This window comes from Ipomoea nil, unplaced genomic scaffold, assembly GCF_001879475.1.
Source record: "Ipomoea nil cultivar Tokyo-kokei standard unplaced genomic scaffold, Asagao_1.1 scaffold1576, whole genome shotgun sequence".
Lineage (NCBI taxonomy): Eukaryota > Viridiplantae > Streptophyta > Magnoliopsida > Solanales > Convolvulaceae > Ipomoea > Ipomoea nil.
In genome coordinates, this window is record NW_017618004.1 from 3,434,152 (window position 1) to 3,455,019 (window position 20,868).

Consider the following 20,868-nt stretch of genomic DNA (forward strand, 5'->3'; position numbering starts at 1 on the left):
ATGGAGACTCAAAAGAGCTCATAGGGGGGGATGTCTAGGTAGGTAAATTGTGGATAAATGTTCATTTTTAGTATATTGAATGTTTATTCTTAATGTACTGAAAGTTCATTTTTAGATAGTATACTAAAGAATGAATCTTCAATATACAAAAAATGAACATTTAGGGCTCGTTTGGTTCGTGAAAAATATTTTAAAGGAAGTGGAATTGGAATTCCATGGAAAAACAATTACTAGGAAGATGAATTTCATTGTTTGGTTGGTGGAAAAAGAATTACCAGGAGTACTAATTCTATTGTTTGGTTAGATTTGGAATTGTAAGGAATAATGAGTATAAAGACCTATATGCACCAAGGATTTTGTTTTCCTCAAAATTTGAGGAATTCATTTTCCAATGTAAAATGAATTCCATGAACCAAACACAAGAAAACAACATATTCCTCTACTTTAAGGAAAACATTTTTCATGAACCAAACATCCCCTTAATGTATTAAAAATGAACAGTATACTAAAAATGAATCTTATATTAGTGGTTCAGGCATGAAGGGGCCATTGACTACCATGACTATGGAAGAGGCTAATACCATAGTTAATTCCTGGATCCTAACATTTTTCAGTTAAAATAATGAAAACATACCTGATAGGGAATTGAATGTAAACCTTTCTGCAAATTGTATTTCCAACAATATTATTTCAAGTGTATACAACATGAAATTATAAGCTTCCTAAATCACCAACTGATATTATTTTCTGATAACTAAAATATACAATGTGTTCCCATCTACATAATACATACAAACTGTACTTGGTACTTTCATGACCTAATTTGAGTGGCAGCACAATGGAAATCAGCAACCTACTAAAGAAAGCAGTGAATATATAGACACAACCACACTGGCTTCCTAGTACATCTTCCTAAGAGTAAGCATCATATAATTAATTACTTATAGACCTGTATTTGGCAGATTAATTCATCTATACCATTTCATTCCTAAAATGCGAGAGGGGTTACTTAAAGCTGTTACTAATTGATCCTTTCCCCACCACCCTTTTTGACGCCTATCTTTTGAATGCTCAAGCTTGTGCAGATTTGCCCTTGCGTCCTTTAATCGAGCATTGTAATCTTGCTTCCATTCAGTAAACTGGCGTTTCAGTCTTTTGAGCTCTGCTTCGGGAGAAGCTGAGTGTGGCTGCATTGCCTTCAGATGAACAATATTTGCAGCATCATCTTCAAATTTTTGTCTCTTTAGTTCAAACTCATTTACAAGTTGACTAACTGCAATAAGACTACCGTCTCGTATAGATTCAGTATCAGAATCATAGTTACTCGATTTCATTGAAGCGCTTCCTGTAGGGCTGGAAATTCCCATAGGTGAGCTTGTAGTTGTAGAGTCAAAAGAGGGAGTAGATGAGTGACCAAGACTGCCACTAACAGTAAGACACTTAGCTAGAGCAAGTTTTGCCTGTTTCAAAACATAGTATGTTACACAAGGTCAGTCAATAATTTCAAATGTTTTTCACAAGTTAAAAAGGATAGAAATTATTTGAAGAACATCATTTATTCATGTTAGTTAATCTCGACAATAGACTGCAGAATATGCATAAACTATCATCTTATATAATTTATTTTTTCCATTGACATAAAACAGTTCAGTTAGAGAATGTTTCAAAGAACTACGGTGACTAAAGTCTAATTAATGATAAAAGTTCACAGTTCAGGGGGTAATTATTTCCTGGTAACACTTTCATAGGCTTTTCAGGGACGAAAATAATAACTACCAGAACCCTATCCATATAGATTTTGATATCATAGTGAGTAGACAGCTGCTCACCTGCAAATTTCCCATTTGCTTTTGCCATATCTCCATAGAGTTCATCTTGGCCTCATATTCTGATAATCGCATCTCAAATAGTTTCACTTGTTGTTTCAAAGCTGCATTTTCTTTTTCCTTCTCCCCAATGGTTGTCTCAGCCTTTAAAACCCGTTTTTCAAGTTCTTCCAGAACAGAAGGTAGAACTTCTGGAGGTGTATCCTGTTAACATGTTTTAAATTACTCTAAAATTAGCAATACTCACAGAGATTTAAAAGAGTGTCACTTAATTTTGCAGAATCAGATTAGTTAATAACGTTTATTATGCAACTTCAATGCATTAAAAAGAATCATAAAGAGAATTCGAGGTAAGAGATAGTATGACAGGATAAGAAAAATTGAATTTTTTTTTTTCATGGAGTACCTTCACCGGCTTCACTCCTGAAATCTTTCTGCTTGCATTTTGGACTCCTGAAATCTTTCTGCTTGCATTTTGCTCCTTGATAATTGACTTTTTCGAATTCTGCAGGCTAATAAAATGTCTTCGAGACAAGAATGCACGAATTGCTGCAGGGGTAAAACAAGAATCCATTAAACGCAATAGTCCATACTAAAAGTCATGAAATGTTAAAACACGAAACAGCTAAAATCATACCTGTTTGTATCTGTACAGCGGCCACCAACTCCTCATCAAGTTTTTTGCGTTCTACTTCCTCCTTTGACTTTAGCAAAGCATCATACTGCTTTCGATCAATTTCACCACGAACAACTACAAGAAAAGAGCATTTTTCAACTTTATATCTCCATATACAAATATAAACTCAAACACTCTATTAAGCTCCAATGAAATCAATGGTGAACTTTAGGGATAGTGTAGATTGGCACCGTTTCATTATTTTGGAATTCTCTCACCATTGGAGAATAAAATAAGAAAACTGGTAATACCATGATACAGTGTGAGTCGTGTGACCAGATTCACCAGAACGCATGGGAACTTAAGAATTTATCCTAGTTTCTTAATTTTTCAAAACTTCTGTTCTCCAAAGTAACCTATATATTTGAAACCAACAATTTAAAGCAGTTTGACTTACTAGATTGAAGTGCCATTACACTTCCTTTGAGTTCATGGAAGCGACGATGAGCAAGATGTCCACGAAAGCGTTTTTGCACCTCAAGAGTACCTTGGAGAACTTGTTTTCTCATGTTCTCCAATGCAGCAATCTAGAAATTACAATGAAAAAAATCAGAAAAATAATTAATAAATAAAAAGCACATGGAGAGAATATATTACCTTATTTTATTTTATTTTCGAATTTTTTTACTGTCCTTTAGTCCAGTGTCTTAATAGAAGTTCATATTGGCTGCATTACTTGTAGAATTTCAGGGCTTATACTTTTGTTCTCATTTTGCACTACTTAACATAATTCCCCAAATTCATTGAAAACCATTTATTTCTTTTTGGAAGAAAAAATCTAATAAAGAAAACTAACATCCAAACATATATTTAGGATATAGAATCACTTAGCAATGCAGTCTACTACAATTCCATAGCAAGAAGAAAAAAGAATCAAGGTATGACGCATTGACTCACTTGTCCTGCTCGGAAATATAATTTGGTGTACCCAACTTGGTACATTTCAGGATGGATATTGAATTTCTGCAGAATGGCAACTGATGCACTTAAAGGATCTCTGGACACATTATTTTCCGAAAGGAGGAAGCCATATCTGAAGCATATATGGGCACAGATACTTGAGTTTTACTAACAACAAAAAGAGAGAAGTGAGCAACAAATGAAAAGCTGGACACTCACCTTTCTGTGAAATCTTGATGTGTCATCCTAGTAGGATAGCCAGCTCTTGAGATCCTTACAACTTCTAGAATCCCACAGCATTGAAGTTGCTGTAGGACAAGATCTTTCTCAAACACCCCAGGAATCTTCTTAGTATTTGACTTTATGCAACGAATGAAGTGTGGTGTAGTGTTTTCCAACTGCTGCATTAATTGGAATAACTGACACTGCAAAGAAAGTTTGATGGTGCCTTTGTAAACATTTGTCATGAACAAATACAATCACCTGTTATCTCTCATTAACTTGTTATTCGAAACAGTACCGGCTCTTAGAAATAAGAAAATGAAGCAAAACTCTTTACCTTAAATTTTGTACCAACACTTTGTTTCCGAACATCTGACACAGCAAACTTTGTTGTTGGACTTGATTTCTGAGATTGGTTAAGCACAGAACTGATAAACAACTGAAGTAGTTGGGAACTGCATGATGAGAGCAGCCGAATAATATCAGAATGCAAAACATCTCTGTTCTTTTCCAAGAAACCGCTGGCACTATAGAGAACCTAAAGAAAACAGAAGTAAGTTTTAGTCCCGTCCTGAATCATCAAATTTTCAGTATTAATCACTGGCTAAAGCAAACTAAACTCAATATCAAATATCATCTTCCCATAAAATTGCATTTACAATACAGCAGCTAGAAGTATCAAAGCCCATCACTTTGCAGACAGTAGAACTGAATTTTTTTTTTTAAATTACAAGTTTGTATTTTAGTTAACCACCTATGCCATATCAAGATTATTCAGCAAATGAATAAAATAAAATAACAACAGGGCACTGTCACTTTGCACTCTATGACAATCCCTAATATATGAAAATTTAGATATCTCAAATGCCAAAATTACTGAAAATTTTTACATTTGGTAATATCTCAAGACCCAAACAAGAAGTGCATAAGAGCACAAGGCATCTTACAGCGTACATGCAAGTAACTGCAATACTAAACTGATGCCCCAAAACAATCAGATGGAAAAGCAAAAGAGGATATGAAAATATCAAAAGTACATGCACCATTAGTAGACTGCAGACAATGGAATCACAACAGAGCCTAGGCTTTCTACAGCAAGTTTCAGATGCATTCTAATTAACATTGACAAGAAAATCTAACCTCGCCAGCATAATGCTGAATACTGAATGCTCCTCCCCGTTCTCCTTTTAAGCACTGATTTGTTTTCAAGTGCTCCTTAAGTTTATTGGCAAAGGTTAAATCAGTAGCTTTAGGGAAATTTGACTCTTCATCCAGCAAAGCTATAAGCCCAATTGGTTTCTGCAAGGTGCATTGCAAGTAAACCATAAATCAACAAAGTAGGTCCACATCAGGACATATCAGAAATGTCATAAACATAATACCTTAGCTAAATGGATAGCTCCTTTTTCCATTGAAGAGAGGCAGTCAAGCAAGTAACTGCCTACTAAATAAATTTTGTGCATTGCAGTAATGAAAGAACAGTTAAGTTTATTAGAAAACTAGCATTCTACAGGTTTTCTTATTTATCATATGCCGCAAACTCAAGGGTAATGGACATACTTGAGGAGTCTTAGTATTAACACATTTTGGAATATCAAGAGACACTTCAGCTACCTCTCAAGCCTATAAATACATGGGCTATTCCCTATCATGTTATTATAAATCTATAATCAAGTTATTGCTCTATCTTATGTCTTGTTCTACTCTTGTCTTTTACTTAACACATAGCTTCTGCCTTATCAGCTGGTAGTGGCTTTGCCACCTGCTGGACTTTCCAACTCATTATTTCTTAATGCGAATATATTCATTAAACATTCAGCAAAAATTGTAATCATAATAATGGTGCAATTTCATAAGGAACTCTATTCAGCAGAATGTTTACACACACATACAAAATTTAAAAAAAAAAAATATCAACAGGGAAGAAAGAGAGGTTGAACAAGATAAACCAAAGCAAGTGTACAAGTGTATAAGGATTGTAATACTCCATATCATCATCCAAAAAGTGACTCCTGGATGTATAATGAATAGAATAAATAACCAAATAGGAGGGAATACCTGCTCAATGAGATCTAAACAGGCTTGGTTGTCTTCAAATTCAACTTTTCTCCAGTCAATTCCATCCAACTCATATTCCTGTAATCAAACCAACAAGTAACGATACCATTATAATATGTTCATTTTAAACAAAGATCCTGTAAACTTATGGTAAAAATGCTCCAGTTTGTAAATGAAGAAAACTATACTAATATCATATCAAACAATAATAATAAACCCAGACTTAAATTGGAATAAATTCCTAGGTCATACTTCTATGTGAATCCAACAATCACACTACAACTTAGCGTATAAAAGCTAATGTTTATTCCATATGTCCAGCTGCACCTAACAGCTTTTGTTCAGTTTACAGACATTAATAGAGGCGTCAAAAGATGAAAAAGAACTACCAATGCAAGTATGATTACCTCTTGCTCAAGTTTGAATAGATGACGATTAAAATGCTGTTGAAGCCTCTCATTTGCATAGTTTATGCAAAACTGTTCAAAACCATTATTCTGTGAAGAAAATATGAAAGCAAATGGTAAAGTGTGGGAAACAGTTGCTGTTAAATGACAATCATAGTAAAAGACTAAAAGATATTAAAAATAAACAAAAAAGGTTCAATTTACCTTAAATGATTCAAAACCATAAATGTCTAGAATATTTATTGATCTACCAGTATGTTGCTTTCCCATTGCAAGCGATGTATTTATCTTATCTACTACAACCCAGTCAAACAAGCTTGCATATACAAATTTTGCCAATGCATCTCTTGTATCAATTGCCTGAATGAAGTTAACACACATTATGTTATGGTGGATAAGATCCTAATAAATTAGTTTCACTGATATCATAGCAGATATAGATGCACTCGTCCACATTCATGTTATTTGATGGTGCAACTGTCTAAGAAATGTAATTTAGTAAAATTAACCAGACAACAACTTAACATACCTGCTGGATTGTTAATTTTTTGGAAATCTCATCGTTGCCTGCTTGTATTCTACGTGTTGATAAAGCTAGCATGAGGTCATGGGGACTGCACCCTATCAAGCTAGCTGCATTGGTAACAGCTGCAAATAATTGTAATATATTAGCTTACACACCTTGACATAAGCATCCAGGTCATGAAACAGCTTATTACTGAATGCATCTTAACAGAAAGAGACTCTTGATTCAAAGAGAATATGTCTTGTTTCTAGTGTCATCATATAAAACAGACACAATGCAAAACTTGCACATACAAAGTGAACGAAGAGCTGTTTTTAAGATAAAAATAAATAAATAAAAAAGAATTTAACATAATAGCTTACCTTCATTAGCCACAGGCTCAACATGGTTTTCACTGTCAATCACTTCAAATGAAATGTTTCCCAGCCATAACACTGCGGCAATCAACTCAAAAGCATGCATTTGATCTCTTTCACAAATCTTGACACTGTTTAGGGCTTCCTGATAAAACAGAATGTATACGCCAATTAATTCCATAATAGATCGATGGAACTATAAAAAGAAGCTAAACCACAAAAGAATATATATAATCTATTAGATCACCGTGAGCATATGAAACTCATTAGCATCATCAACACCACTTATAACCAAGCAGCCACTTTGATTGAGATAGTTGAACTCAGATGCATCTTTTAACTTCAGTTTATCTGCAAAAAACATCAGATTGAATTATAAGTAGGTATCAAGTATGGCAAAAAAAAAAAAAAAAGGTAGGTTTATTGCCCAATAGAAAACAAAACAGCATGAAGAAACCATATAAGACTTGTTATTTGATCCCCAACCCCCCACATCTAGCAAATAAGAAACTGTTACCAGAGAGAAGAACACAAAATGGAGCCTGCATATATAATCAGCCTCTTGTTTTTACCTCTTAAAGTAAAGATGGGGGAATCAAGAGGAGAGCTTCTAGAGTTGAATGCAAACATTTTACCTCTGAGACCAGACGGAGCACCAGCACAAAGCTGGTAAAAGATATGGTATGACCTCTCTCCCTGGGCCAGCTGAACCACTCTTGACTGCACATTTGAGATTATATTGATAGAATGAGCTTGAACGATGGCAGAAATTTATCAATAAATATGTAAAGTAGGGAAAAGTAGAAAGCTATCCACCTTTTCAAGAAGAACTGCTCATTGTTTGGGCATCAATATATTTTACATACAAAAGATTTTAGAATAAAGAAAAGTTTAATCACATGATTGAGACACATATCAAGGAACGAAATTTCTTGGCCAACTTGTCAATATAGAGTTGCTTACAAGTTTGTAATTTAGCACCAAGTATTTTTCCTGTTGCACTAAAATGAATCTCAGTCAATTTACCCTGCAAAACATCAGAAGCAACTGTCAAGTAACTGTATAATCTTGGAATGACAACAATCATGAAGAGCTCAATAAAGTGGGATGCTCTCCTATCCTAAACTCAGATGTCACTTACAAAGCGACTGGAGTTGTCATTTCTAGATGTTTTTGCATTTCCGAAGGCCTCTAATATACAGCTTGTACGCAGTACTTCATACTCTATCCCATTGCTTCCTCCACCAAGAGCAGCCAAGTATTCCATGGCAATTTTTGCTGTTTCTGTCTTGCCAGATCCACTTTCTCCACTACAAGATATAAAACGAAATTATTTTCTAAAACACAGTAATTAGAACCAAAGACCAAACTACATCACTGATACAAATTAGCTGATGAGACATAGTGAGGAACACATTTTAAATAATAGCAAATGAGCCTCCACCTTACTGAAACTAAAAGAGAGACAGCTTAACAAACCTGATGATGATGGACTGGTTTTTTCCTCCTGCATGGTACATAGAAAAGGCAGCATAAGCGATGGGTCATTTTCACCCAAAGTTTAAAATTTCTAAGAACAAACTTCAGTATTATCCATTTTCAAAAAAAAAAAAAACTTCAGTATTGTCCTGTACCTTCCATCATTTCATTGTAGGCTTTGTCAGCAATAGCATAGACATGAGGACTATCCATCAACTTCTTCCTGTAAGCTGTGACAAATTCATTCCCATACACTTGGACATCTTTGAAGGGATTAACTGCTATTAAAACTGGACCAGCCTTACTCTGCATGAGCAGGAAAGAATAAGAACAGAAACAAACAATAAAGGGATGCACATATAAAGAATATGCATTAACACATACATATATTGCTTCGCGAGAATATCTGCTTTGCAAGTTGTTAAGAACTGATGGCTCATTCAGATAACTAAGTTGTATGAGATCATCAACTCCCTCAAGAATATCTGGATTTGCAGGTAAGAGGTCTGCTGTGGGCACTGTCACAACCTACAGTATCAAAGAAATCTGAGTACTATATCCTGAATACTATGTGCTGAAAAACCTAACTATTTAGAGTAAGAAATAACAAGAATAGATGAACTCACACTTTCATCTGAAAGCAAAACTGCAGATTTCTCTCCTGAAGTTGATTGTATCTGTCCTGATTCCCACTGTCCATTTTGTAGGCGAGACCAAACACGAAGTTTCTGAAACAAAATGCTAAAGGGTTGAGTTTCCCCGGCCAAATAGATTTAATAAGCGTGTGTGTTTGTGTCTTCATGTTAAGACAAGGAGTTATACACTGAAAATAACCATATTGATCAAGAGAATTTTAAAATTTACACCTCAAATCAGATGAAGTGCCTAAAAGAAGTGCACGAGTCTATATAAAAATGAATCTATATAAGCCTTACAAAACCCACAGATACTGAACTCATCAAAAGAAAAACTCTCTGGGATTGTAAAAATTGAACGGTCAATAAACAAAGAACGATATGTAAGAGCAAGAAAAAAAAAATCCTTTGTTTTTACCTTCTTAATGAAATAACTAATGTTATCATTCCATTCAGACTCGTGAAACCTCGGGTGCAAGGCCTGAGATGAACCGGCAAGCTTTGCTTCATCATCTCGCTGCTCCGATGTCCGTGTAGAGTCCTTCCCTTGGGCTGACGTGAGGTAAGGCGATTCGCTGGGCTCCATTTCCTTTGTAGCCTCAAAACTATTCCCTCTCACCTCTTTAACCTCTTCTTTCACCGAATCACTGTTCAATGACCTCTCCACTTCAACATCAGGATCATTAAAGCTTTTTGGCAACACTCTTTTGGCAGATGGTAGCCTCGTTCTGGCCTTAGCCCGCGGCCTCGTCGGCAGCTCCGGAAGCGAGTCTATTGGCTTCTCATTCCCCTGCTTTTCCCGGAGAGTCTCCAGCATTACTTCCAGCGAGCTCCGAGCCTTTATGTTAGGCGAAACGCACACCATTTTTCTCGGCAAATTATGAAAAAAAAAAAAAAAAATCCCTCCAATTCTAAATCAACAACACAGAAATGCCTGCAGCCTTATTGGAAATACGACGAATGCCGCCAGAGAAACGGTTCGAAACCCCTCTCCGAATCAGAAATCCAAACAAACGCCGTGGAAAGCCATTCCAGACCAAAATATGTACCATGAATCCATAAAAACCAGAATTCTCACGTTTAATACTTACGAAAATCCAAATTGAATCTTACAGTTAATGATGATCGAGGAATGAAAATGCAATCGATAATGAAAAAGAAAAAAGTGCGGGAACACATAACAGAATGGGATCAGATTTTCTGGGTTAGTTGGGACTTGGGAGCACCTATATTTGGAATAATGACTATTTTGGCCCTCCATTCAACTGTGTGCATATGCAGTTCTTATATATGTACGTATTTGTATTTTATCCGAATTCCTCGGCCTCGGGTGCATAATTTACTAGAAATAAACAGAATCCTGTGTTTAGTATTGTTTTTAGGTGGATTAATGGTGCAACACAAGCATTCAATATTTAGTGATGTAATTCAAGATTAGGTAATTTTATAGTTAGCTAGATGATTAAAATAATGTTTTTGGTAGGATAAAGTTAGTATGAATAAAAAATTTTCATTATTTGATGTGGTAATAAATTTTTTTATAATATATTATGAATTTATCGACCTTATTTCGTGTTAAAAAAAATAAATGTACTTATATTGTCATGTTAGATGGTAAAAATTTTTTGTCCTTATAACAGTATCTTTGTTGGTATTAATTGTAATTTGTTGAATACAAGAATGAGCTAGGATCCCAAGTCACAATTGGAAGGTGAGTAAAAATGCTTAGATGGAAATGAGTGAGTGGTGGACGAATTAAGATTAATACAGATGGTAGCAATGACGGTAAAATTGGTAAAGCAGGGTGTGATGGTCTCATAAGGGATGAAAAGATTGAAAGGTCGTACATAATTATTATTAATTATTCAATTTTTAATCGGTTATTGACTATAACGACTGATGTTCACCTTTACGCGCAAATGAGCTTCCACATGGATAACTTAAAAAGGAAAAAAGAAAGAAAGAAAGAAATTGACAAAACTCCAAATTATAAAAGTTCTCATTCAATTCCTCTCTCTTCTTTCTTCCATCTCGACCAAAGTCCCTCAAGAATTCAACCATAATCTCTCATTGAAAATGCCCTTATAGATCTTAGAGAGGGAGTCCACATGATAATTATAATAGAACATTTTATCTTAGCCTAAATCTCTTGATTTGGATTCTCTAGACCCATTACGGGTTAGGTTGAATAATAAATTATTCTTTTCAAAGGTTAAACCCCAATCTTAAGGGTCCCCACACCTCGGTCCAACAGAGCATCTAGAAGGATGTAAATCATGGTAAACCTTTATGCACTTTTACCTCTATGATCAGTTGAGCTGTCCATGCAAGCAAAACTTGAGTCTAGCGCCTCAGACCACTCGGTCATCCTGACAAATTATAATTGGATTAAGTGATGATCACCCTATCCAATTAATCAAAATTTCCGACATGTTATTATTGTCTTAAAAGTTAAAATTTATCTTTCAAGATTTTTAAGTTGCTAGACTGATTGCTAAGCACCTTGTGCTCAGATGATACATATATGGCTCCCATTGAGGGAAAGTCACATGATCAAATCTCGGTAGGGAATGCTAGGCTGATTTCTTTATTTCCTATGTATCAAAATAATTTTAGTATTTCTTGATCTACAATTTCAATCTCTTTTGGACTCAATGTAGTAGTCTTTGAACTCAATTTACCAATGATATGTCAAATTAGAGACATTTGGTGTTGTTGGTTGTTCTAAGGAAAGTGGTATCAAAAAATTTTGATCAAAATTTAACTAGATTAGATCTTATAAGATGCATATACTAATGCAATATATGATGATGATGATGATAACAACAACAACAACAAATTTTTGTTTCTGTATGTTAGCTATGTAAAATTGTAGTGTGAGAGTCTTTGAGTATAATGATTTTATCAATTTTGATTCACAATTTTAAATTGATCCATTTTAGTTTTCAAGTATTGCTTTTTTGTCACTTTTTATCCCTACTAGATTTTTATCAAATAGTCATTTAAGACATGATGAAAATATTATTTTATTATATTTCCTTAAATCAATTTTTTTAAAATACTTATAATTCTTTATAAGGTAAATCAAAATTCTTATCATCGGAGTTCTATCATGTAACCACCCATTTGGAATATTAACAGATGTGTCATCACACTATATGATAATTGGCAATCAATTCAAAGTCAAAGAAAAAAAAAATCATAAATCATCCTATATCAGTATATTGTTGGCAAATTATGTTGTGGACCGTGTCCACCTAGTAAGGTAGTCACAGTTCCAAAACTAATCATAATTATGAATATATAGTTCAAAAATTATGAACATATAGTTCTATAATTAGGAACATAAAGTTGTGAACATAATTATGAACATATAGTTCTGTAATTATGAATATAGAGATTCAATAATTGTGAATATAAAATTTAAAATTTATGAATATATAGCTTTATAATTATGAACATATAGTTCAGTAATTATGAATATAGAGTTCTGTAATTGTGAATATAGAGTTTAATAATTATGAATATGAAATTCAAAAATTATGAATATATAGTTTTATAATTATGAACATATAGTTCAGTAATTATGAACATAGAACAGTGTCCACCTGACACGGTTCCACAACATAACGATTGTATATTGTTTCAATAGATTTCAACTTTGATGCACTGGGTTACGCTTTTGTAGTCTTTGGACCGTATTGGCCTGGGCCTCTGCATACTAGGATCCATGGTCAGATTTAGTCCATATTAAGAACAATTTCGATTTAACTCATCAATTTTTTTTTTTTTTATCGCAAGTAATCATGTTCAGTGTCGGTCCATATTAATAACAATTTAGATTTATTAACTCTACCATGTTCTTATCGTAATTAAATCATGTTTTACTTAATAGTTGTTCATTTCTTTAAGTAATTAATTACATTAATTTACGAAAAATTTCACAACCGCTATTTAAATATGCGCGGTGAAGTCTGCATTGTAACTAGGTAAACTGTTACCATAGTTAATCATCTCAAATTAAGAAGACTAATAGATAACACTCAAATTGAATCAAATTTAAAAATTTGTAATTATTAAATCAATTGTACTTTCTGTAAATATATAGTTGATGATGATACCAAAACTAGATAAGTATACCATTTACTCATTTTGAATTGCTTTCATCTATATAGTTGTTGTTCTTCATAATATAATTATTGTGGCTATAAAATCATCCATCATTTATTTTAGTTCTTGTGGTTCTAATATGTAGTTTTAGAATTCTTCTATGAATTAATCACCAATGTTGATAATCAGATACAATTAAGTAAAATATACACATGAACAGATACTACAATGTAATAGAACCAGTAGCATTCAAAAAAAAAAAAAAAAGTAAAATATACACATTTATATAAAATATTATTCGCACCAATGTTTATCATATTTAATTAATTCAATCAAATATGATATACGTAATTATACCAAGTATCTCTACAATTTTTTTCGATTACTGTTGTCCCATTGGAACATGTTTAAAGTTGTCTCCATTGTATAGTAGCATCTGTTTCTTGTTCTAGGACTGTGACTCTAATATAATAAAACAAATTGTTTTATTATAGTGCATTATGTTGAGCACGCATATAATATATAAATATAAAATGGGTAATTTAATTATTAATTTAGACTTTTAGTTAAAATGAAACACATCTTTCAATTTGGTATCAGAGCCCAGACGTGAGGAGACATATTTAGCATATATAATATATAATTTGTTTCACTTTTGGTCCTACGACTTTTGAGGTTCTATTACTTTTGGTGCATAACTTTGTTATTTTTATCAGTTCTGGTCATTTCGGTCAAATTAATGGTGAAATATTGCCATATTTTATATTTTTAGAGGTAAAATCATCATCTCACTGAAACATCTTCAGTATCTAAACAAAGTCATTGTAAAATCATATCTATAGGTGTTTGATCGATGAGAATAATGAGAAAAACAAACATAAACTAGAAACATATCTATGAGATTTATAGTGTCAATGATTGATAAATTCTCTTTTTTCTCTTAATATGAATTTTTTCTTTTGTTTATATATATTAAAGACCTTTCCTTTTGATGACGATTTGGCCCCTAAAATATAAAATTCGGCAAAATTTTACCATCAGTTTGGCCGAAAGGACCAAAACTAATAAAAATAATAAAATTAGATACCAAAATTAAAAAAAAATTAAAATTGTGCACCACAAGTGATAAGACCTTAAAAATCGTGAGACCAAAAGTAAAATTAATTATATAATATATAAGCATAAATGCAATTCATATATAAGCATGAGATGAAACACATATTTCAATTCATTAATGCTCTAACACATGCCTTTAGTAGTGCTTTACTCTAAAAATTAATGATAATCCTAGATTAGAGATGGGTTAATTAAATGAGCGGAGGAAATAGAAGCTGCCGGCTGCTTCTTCACTGCCTGCCTGGCTGCCACGTACAGGACGTCATTGTTCCCTGGCCCAAGTGTTTGAATTGTCATCGCCAACACGTAGATATGACTTTATGTCTTTATGAACATAGCAATAAAGCATCAGTGAACTGAGGATATGTATATATGCATATATATGATGGATGGTGATCGAACTTTACATGTCAGAATAACGCGGATATATCCCATTATCTGCCATATATATATTTCGCTTTTTGGAATGGAAAGCCAACAATTTTGATCCAAAATCTTTCGGCAATAAAAAGACATAATATAATGCATGTCACATCTCGTCGTAGCTACATACATTGCCGACGCATTTTAAACATAAGCCAGCGCTGAAGGAAAAGTTTTGATGAGTGGTTTGCCTAAATTAAAAACTATCTTTTTCCAGTAATAATTTTTTTTTTTAAAAGTAAATTTTAGTTTTATATTATCAAATTTATAATTTTTTTATTATTTTCTCTACCTATCTATTGCAAACAATAGTCTTTTTGTTTGGAGAAATGTGTTGCAAATTTTCAGGATCTGAAAACATGCAACCCATATCAAGAAAAAAAAATAGTTTTTTTTTTTTTTTAAACGTGAAAAAAAATAGTTTATTTATTTACTCATCATCTTGAGATTCTGAATTACAGGGATAAATTCAGGCATATGTAAAGCACGACATTCGTTAGTTGTGCCGACTACTCATTTGACGCCTCACTCAAACACCATTATGTTGTTCAGTTGTTGACTGCGCTTATATTCATTTTTAATTAACTGTATATTTTATTCTTTTAAAATAATATAATTCGGTTTAGAAAAAAGTTATATTGATAAAAAAATTTATTCGAAATTGTCTCACAAATTTTTATCTGAGAAACGAGTCAAATCGGGGCAAAATCAAATATAATATTTATACTAATAAAAGTAATAAAATGTTTATTACTTATATGAAAAAGTGTAATACTTTTTTTTAAAAAAATATAATACTTTTATATTTTAATTTAAAAGTATTATATTTTTCCTCAAAAGTATTACATTTTCCCTTATAAGTAACAAACATTGTCAATATTACTTAGCTTATAAGGAAAAATATAATACTTCCAAGAAAAAATGTACTCCGTAATACTTTTAAATTAAAATGTAATATGTATTACATTTTCCTTAAAAATATTACATTTTTTCATATAAGTAATAAACATTTTATTCCTAATTAGTGCATTTGTGCGTATAAGTATTACATTTTTATCTTGTTTCGACCGATTCATCTCACGGTGAGACGATTTCACACAAGTTTTTGTCTTTAAGTTTGAATTAGTACTTTTAGATTTTTGTTTTTGATGGTTGTTTTGTTCATATTTGATGTTTTGGATGTCATTATATTATGATCCATTGCTCTGATTTTTTTTATTTATTTTTTTTGTTTTTTTGTTTTTTTTTTTTTTTTTGTATTTTTAAAACCTGTATTCTCATTATAAAGTTATACATAACCAAACATCAATATTCGTAATCATTTCAATTCCCCCTACAACTAAACATGCAAAATACTTTCACCAAAACACATTATCATTATCATCAAGTATTTAATTCTCATTCCAATACTGATTTCTATGTGCGAACCAAACCCGCCCAAATGTATGGCCTTAGATTTAAGTTGATAGGTCTTTATCGAATAATAATCGGAAGTCGTCACATAACGGAACCGTTGTGGGGCTGTCGGATTATGAAGGAATGACGTGCATGTATCTAGTGTGTGTATTTTGAGTTTTTGACGTTTTGATTTGGAGGTCTCCGTCATCCGCACACACTTTGTTGCTATGTTAGTTGTTTGTAACTGTTTTTTTTTTTTTTTTTTTTTTTTTTTTTTTTTCAAACACTTCCTACTATATAAAAATTAAGTAAATGTATTTATTTTTACATAAAAGGAGAATCAAACTTAATTAAAACCTCTTATGAATTGTCTTAATCCGGCCTATATATGTTGTTACACACTTGACACTACAAGATTTTTCACAAGCATATATGCTTTATATTATTATATTTATATATAATGGGGGTTTGGTGTAATGACTTATTAGTTTGTTAGTTGGTTGGATTGGAGTATAAATATTTGACTTAAACATCTTGGAATTATAATTAATTTAAGGAATATAATGGATATGTAATGAGCTGTTGCACAAACAAAATATTTATGAAACATTCCAATGACACAATTTAATTAATAAGTGATGTTTAATACACTTCTTAATTAACGCGATAGTGATTGAATAAGCGTAATAATAGTTTTAAATTAAAATAAGAACTTTAAAAAATTGTTTCAAATGCATGTACCAAAGTACCAAACTATTTAAATTGTAATTTAGTATAAGTTACATCATTTGATAAATATAATACTGATTTTAAAACATAATATATCATAAAACAAGGACACTTTACACAATGATGATTGGTAAAATAAAGCATATTCACTTACCGATTGATACCAATTATTTTACCAGTACTACTAGAGGTTTCTTATTGATCGATAGAAAAATATTTGATGGATACCAATTATTGTACCAATACTACTAGAGGTTTTTTGTTGATGGAAAAATTTGAATGAGATAGATTTTTTATTTCAAATAAATAGTAATTTGGTCACATATATTCGTAGGTCTTGCAAGAATAATTGTTGGAATAGAAATGTGATTTCCGCCGTTAGTTTTTTGTTTGTTTGTTTGTTTTTTTTTTTTTTTTTTTTTTTTTTTTTTTTTTTTTTTTTTGGAGTATTGGTAGTTAGTTATTCTTTAAAAATAATATATATTATTTTATCACTACAACCTTAGACCAACCACATTTGTGGCTTTTGGAGAATTTTTTTTCAAAAAAACCTTGGATAGGGTTTTTCAACAAATTGGGGGGTTGATGGTTATCAAAAATTCTGGTGGGGTTCACTTAATGTGAATGAAAGCCCGAGTTTGCGCATTTAACTACTGCGTCCAGTTGGGCGCGTAAATGTAATTTATTTTTTGTTAGAATTTTCTTTTTCCTTTTTATTCAACTCGTTTTTTTGTTTTTTCATTTCTCTTTTGATCTTGGCTACATGACCTGTAATTTATATATATTTGTCATATTTATTATTTATTGTTCAAATTAACTCTTTTTATTTACTTTTTTTTTTAATTATTTTCTTATTAATTTTAAATTTAATTGTTTTAATATTTAATTACAGATCACCGCAGTCAAGTCTCGTCGAACTAAACACATCAAGTAATAGATTATTTTGTAATATCACATTCCGTTACAGCAATCCGATCTCATCTATACCTACCTTTCTTAAATTTTCGATCTTAATAATATTGCAATTATCATGTAAAATTTCCAATAATTAATCATTATGAAAGCTTATAGTCAACTATGACAGCGAAATTTGTGCTCCACAACCGGATTAATAACATGGCCCGCCCAGTCGGCCACACCCTCTTTTAAGAAAACACAATCTTCATTAATTAATCAATCAATCACCTAACATTAAATGAACGAATACTTTAACGTCAACAAGAATTTCTCTCTCTTGTTCATTAATTCATTCTTTATACTTCTAAATTTTTTTTGGGATAAAAAGGGGGTGAGCCCATCAAAGCTAAGACCTGGTGCCTTCAGTGAAGAGCAGTTATGTAATACACTTTAACGGCACGTTAAACTCGATCCAGTCACAATAACTTCTCAGCACCGTTTATACTTTTAATTTTCAACATCAAATAAGTACCAAAACAATGATATTAAATTTTGGTTGGTGTAAGTAATTAAAAGACATTATTTTGAGTAAAAAATATTTAAGTCTTTAACCTCATGCACTCTTTGAGAGAGATCGGGAGTTCAAGGTCTTTCTCATATGAAAAAATCAATCTGGCTAGCATAAAAAGCATACCAAATCATCAAAAGCATCATAATCCAATAAAAGAAAAAAGTAAAAACGATTAGATGTGTGGATAGATTCTTTATCAAAAGCATCATAATCCAATAAAAGAAAAAGTAAATGCAAGTGTAGCTTCTTTAAAGCATCTTCCCTTGCTTGAGAATGAAGGTGAAAAAGTAAAAGTTGCAGATTAAAGTGAACATTAATAACAAAAAATAAAAATAAATTCTTTTATATTAGGTTAACTCGCATCACAATTGATTCCACCTTATATTGATTACGCGATAAAACTTTTAATCATTTCATTGGATATTGATCAACTCTAATCGATTTCATAATGTAAAAGAAGAATGATTATATTGGTGAATATACAAGTGGATCGAGTCCCGAATTAATACTGAGTAACAGTATAATTACAATGTGAATATCATTAAGAAAAGAAAGATAGAAAACTAACTAGGTTAATTATTAACACCTAGTTAATGGAAAAAAAAAAAAATTGAATAGATACGTTGTTTGGCATTAAATTAAACCATCAATTCATTCTTGGGAAAAATCCTCGAAGGCATAGCAAAACGAGCTGAGAATGATCTAGAAAGCTCATCTGAATCGGCCGGAAATGAGCCTTGATCGAAGTTCTGAGAGTAAGAGTAGGGATCATAAGTGAACCGAGTCGAATTGGAGCACTCGAACATTCTTCTCTTCTCCTTCTTTATCTTCCTCCACACCAATCTCCACAGGCGGCGCCCCTTCGAGTTCGCATCCGCCGATCTCCCGGCCGGGAGGTTGTGCGCCCACCTGCCGTCAATCCGATCGTATTCTCTGACAGAGGGGCAGCGCCGCCAACACACATTGTCGCCGGCGGTCAAATCGCACCACGCTTCGGCATCCATGGTAGAGATGATGAAATTAATGAGCGAGCTCTAAAAGGAATGTTGGAGCGAGAGAATCAAAGTCGGGTTTGTTGTGAGGGTTTCTGATCTGTTGATTTGTTGGTGTAATGGTGAGTGGGGATAAGAGGAGGGGTTGCTATTTATAGGGCGAAAACGATGCGTCTTTTTCCTAGGCTGACTGTAATCACATGTAAACTGGTCCAGTTTTTACTTTTTACCGGTTGGCGTTCGGCCAGTATATGAATCAGCATTTCAGTTTCATCATCATAAGTCCACAGTTTCACACATCACTTCGTTTCTTTTTATCATTTTTTTATACTTTCTTTGGAAGCTGCGCAAATGTCAATTTTTTATAGGATAACTCTACTTTTAAGGGGTCTAAGTTCAAACTTTTCTAATAATTTAATACTAAAAATATAATCATTTTTTCCAAAATATTGAACCCCAACTCTAAGTGCCCCACACCTCGGACAGACAGAGCATCTGGAAGGATGTAAATCATGGTAACTCAACTGAACATGAACCACAAGAGTTGCTCCCACACTGCTGCTGGTGAGACTCGATCTCTGGTCATTCTTTCCAACTTTCATCTCTATGACTAGTTGAGCTGCCCATGCGGGCCTAAAATATAATCATGATACACCATCTGATGGTGCGTATTGAGTAAATTCTGTCTTGTAACCCTAGCTGGTGAATGATTAATATGCCGTTCTCGTTCAGAATCAAACTTGTAACTAAACACAACTACTACCAAGGGTGTACACTGAATAAACCCCGCCTTATAACCAAACCAACAAAAGATCACAAGGAAGTAAACAAATCTAAGTTGTTCATAATTGATGGTCTTAAATCAAGAAGATATAGTTGTTTAATTTTGTTAGAATGTGATAGTTGATGTTATGAAGCAAGTTGGATTAATAGTGAATAATATTTTGGGAGTGAGGAAGAGGTAGGTGATTATTAATTGTATAATTCAGAGATAGCAGGAAATGGGGGCACGTGACAGGAAGTTTACAAAATTTGAGGCTTTCTGACAGTCCATATTATAGTTGAGTCATATGATGATGGTGGATCTAGTCAGTATAAATGTATAATGAAATAAAAGGGGAAAGGGTGATTGGGATCCTATGAAAGACTTTTGACTGGGAAATTGATAGGTCATAGGTGGGCTTCATGCTCTAACCATGGAACATGGATCTACTGTTTGCCCAACTCACCAATATTTAATGGCCCCACATGTTTTTTAAGGATATGGTACGTTGTTACTTTATGACCTAAGAGTGGCCAAGTAAACAAAGTTTATATATATATATATATATATATATATATATATATATATAATCGCGTTCAGGTGTGAACTGTCAGTCTAGGAAAGAACTAAGAACTATTCAGCACGGCAGCACGTCACGTGTCTAAATTTAGGTGCGTCTATAGTTATAAGTAGGTGCACCTATAGTTATAAGTAGGTGCACCTAAGTGCATGAATGTTTACGGGTACTAACTACTCGCAGAACTCCTCCGCAAGAACAAAAGCG

The 20,868-nt window shown here is 32.8% G+C and overlaps 1 protein-coding gene across 2 annotated transcripts; it reads right to left on the reverse strand.

The window, feature by feature from the left end:
* Positions 1–645: 645 nt before the first annotated feature.
* Positions 646–10,322, reverse strand: LOC109190805 (myosin-2-like). 2 transcript variants are annotated; one of them, XM_019341428.1, is made up of 25 exons: positions 9,504–10,322; positions 9,077–9,178; positions 8,835–8,978; positions 8,606–8,756; positions 8,451–8,478; positions 8,113–8,281; positions 7,935–7,998; positions 7,788–7,801; positions 7,607–7,691; positions 7,219–7,322; positions 6,978–7,116; positions 6,619–6,737; positions 6,294–6,449; positions 6,090–6,179; positions 5,683–5,760; positions 4,765–4,923; positions 3,962–4,162; positions 3,622–3,827; positions 3,400–3,535; positions 2,900–3,029; positions 2,464–2,577; positions 2,362–2,375; positions 2,233–2,328; positions 1,830–2,030; positions 646–1,460 (listed from the first exon to the last, which is right to left on the reverse strand). In XM_019341428.1, the coding sequence occupies exons 1-25, from the start codon at positions 9,948–9,950 to the stop codon at positions 969–971; spliced, it is 3,639 nt and encodes a 1,212-aa protein (XP_019196973.1). In that variant the 5' UTR covers positions 9,951–10,322; the 3' UTR covers positions 646–968. The 2 variants fall into 2 exon arrangements, with proteins under 2 accessions (XP_019196973.1, XP_019196972.1); XM_019341427.1 differs by having other exon boundaries at positions 2,233–2,375.
* Positions 10,323–20,868: the final 10,546 nt, after the last annotated feature.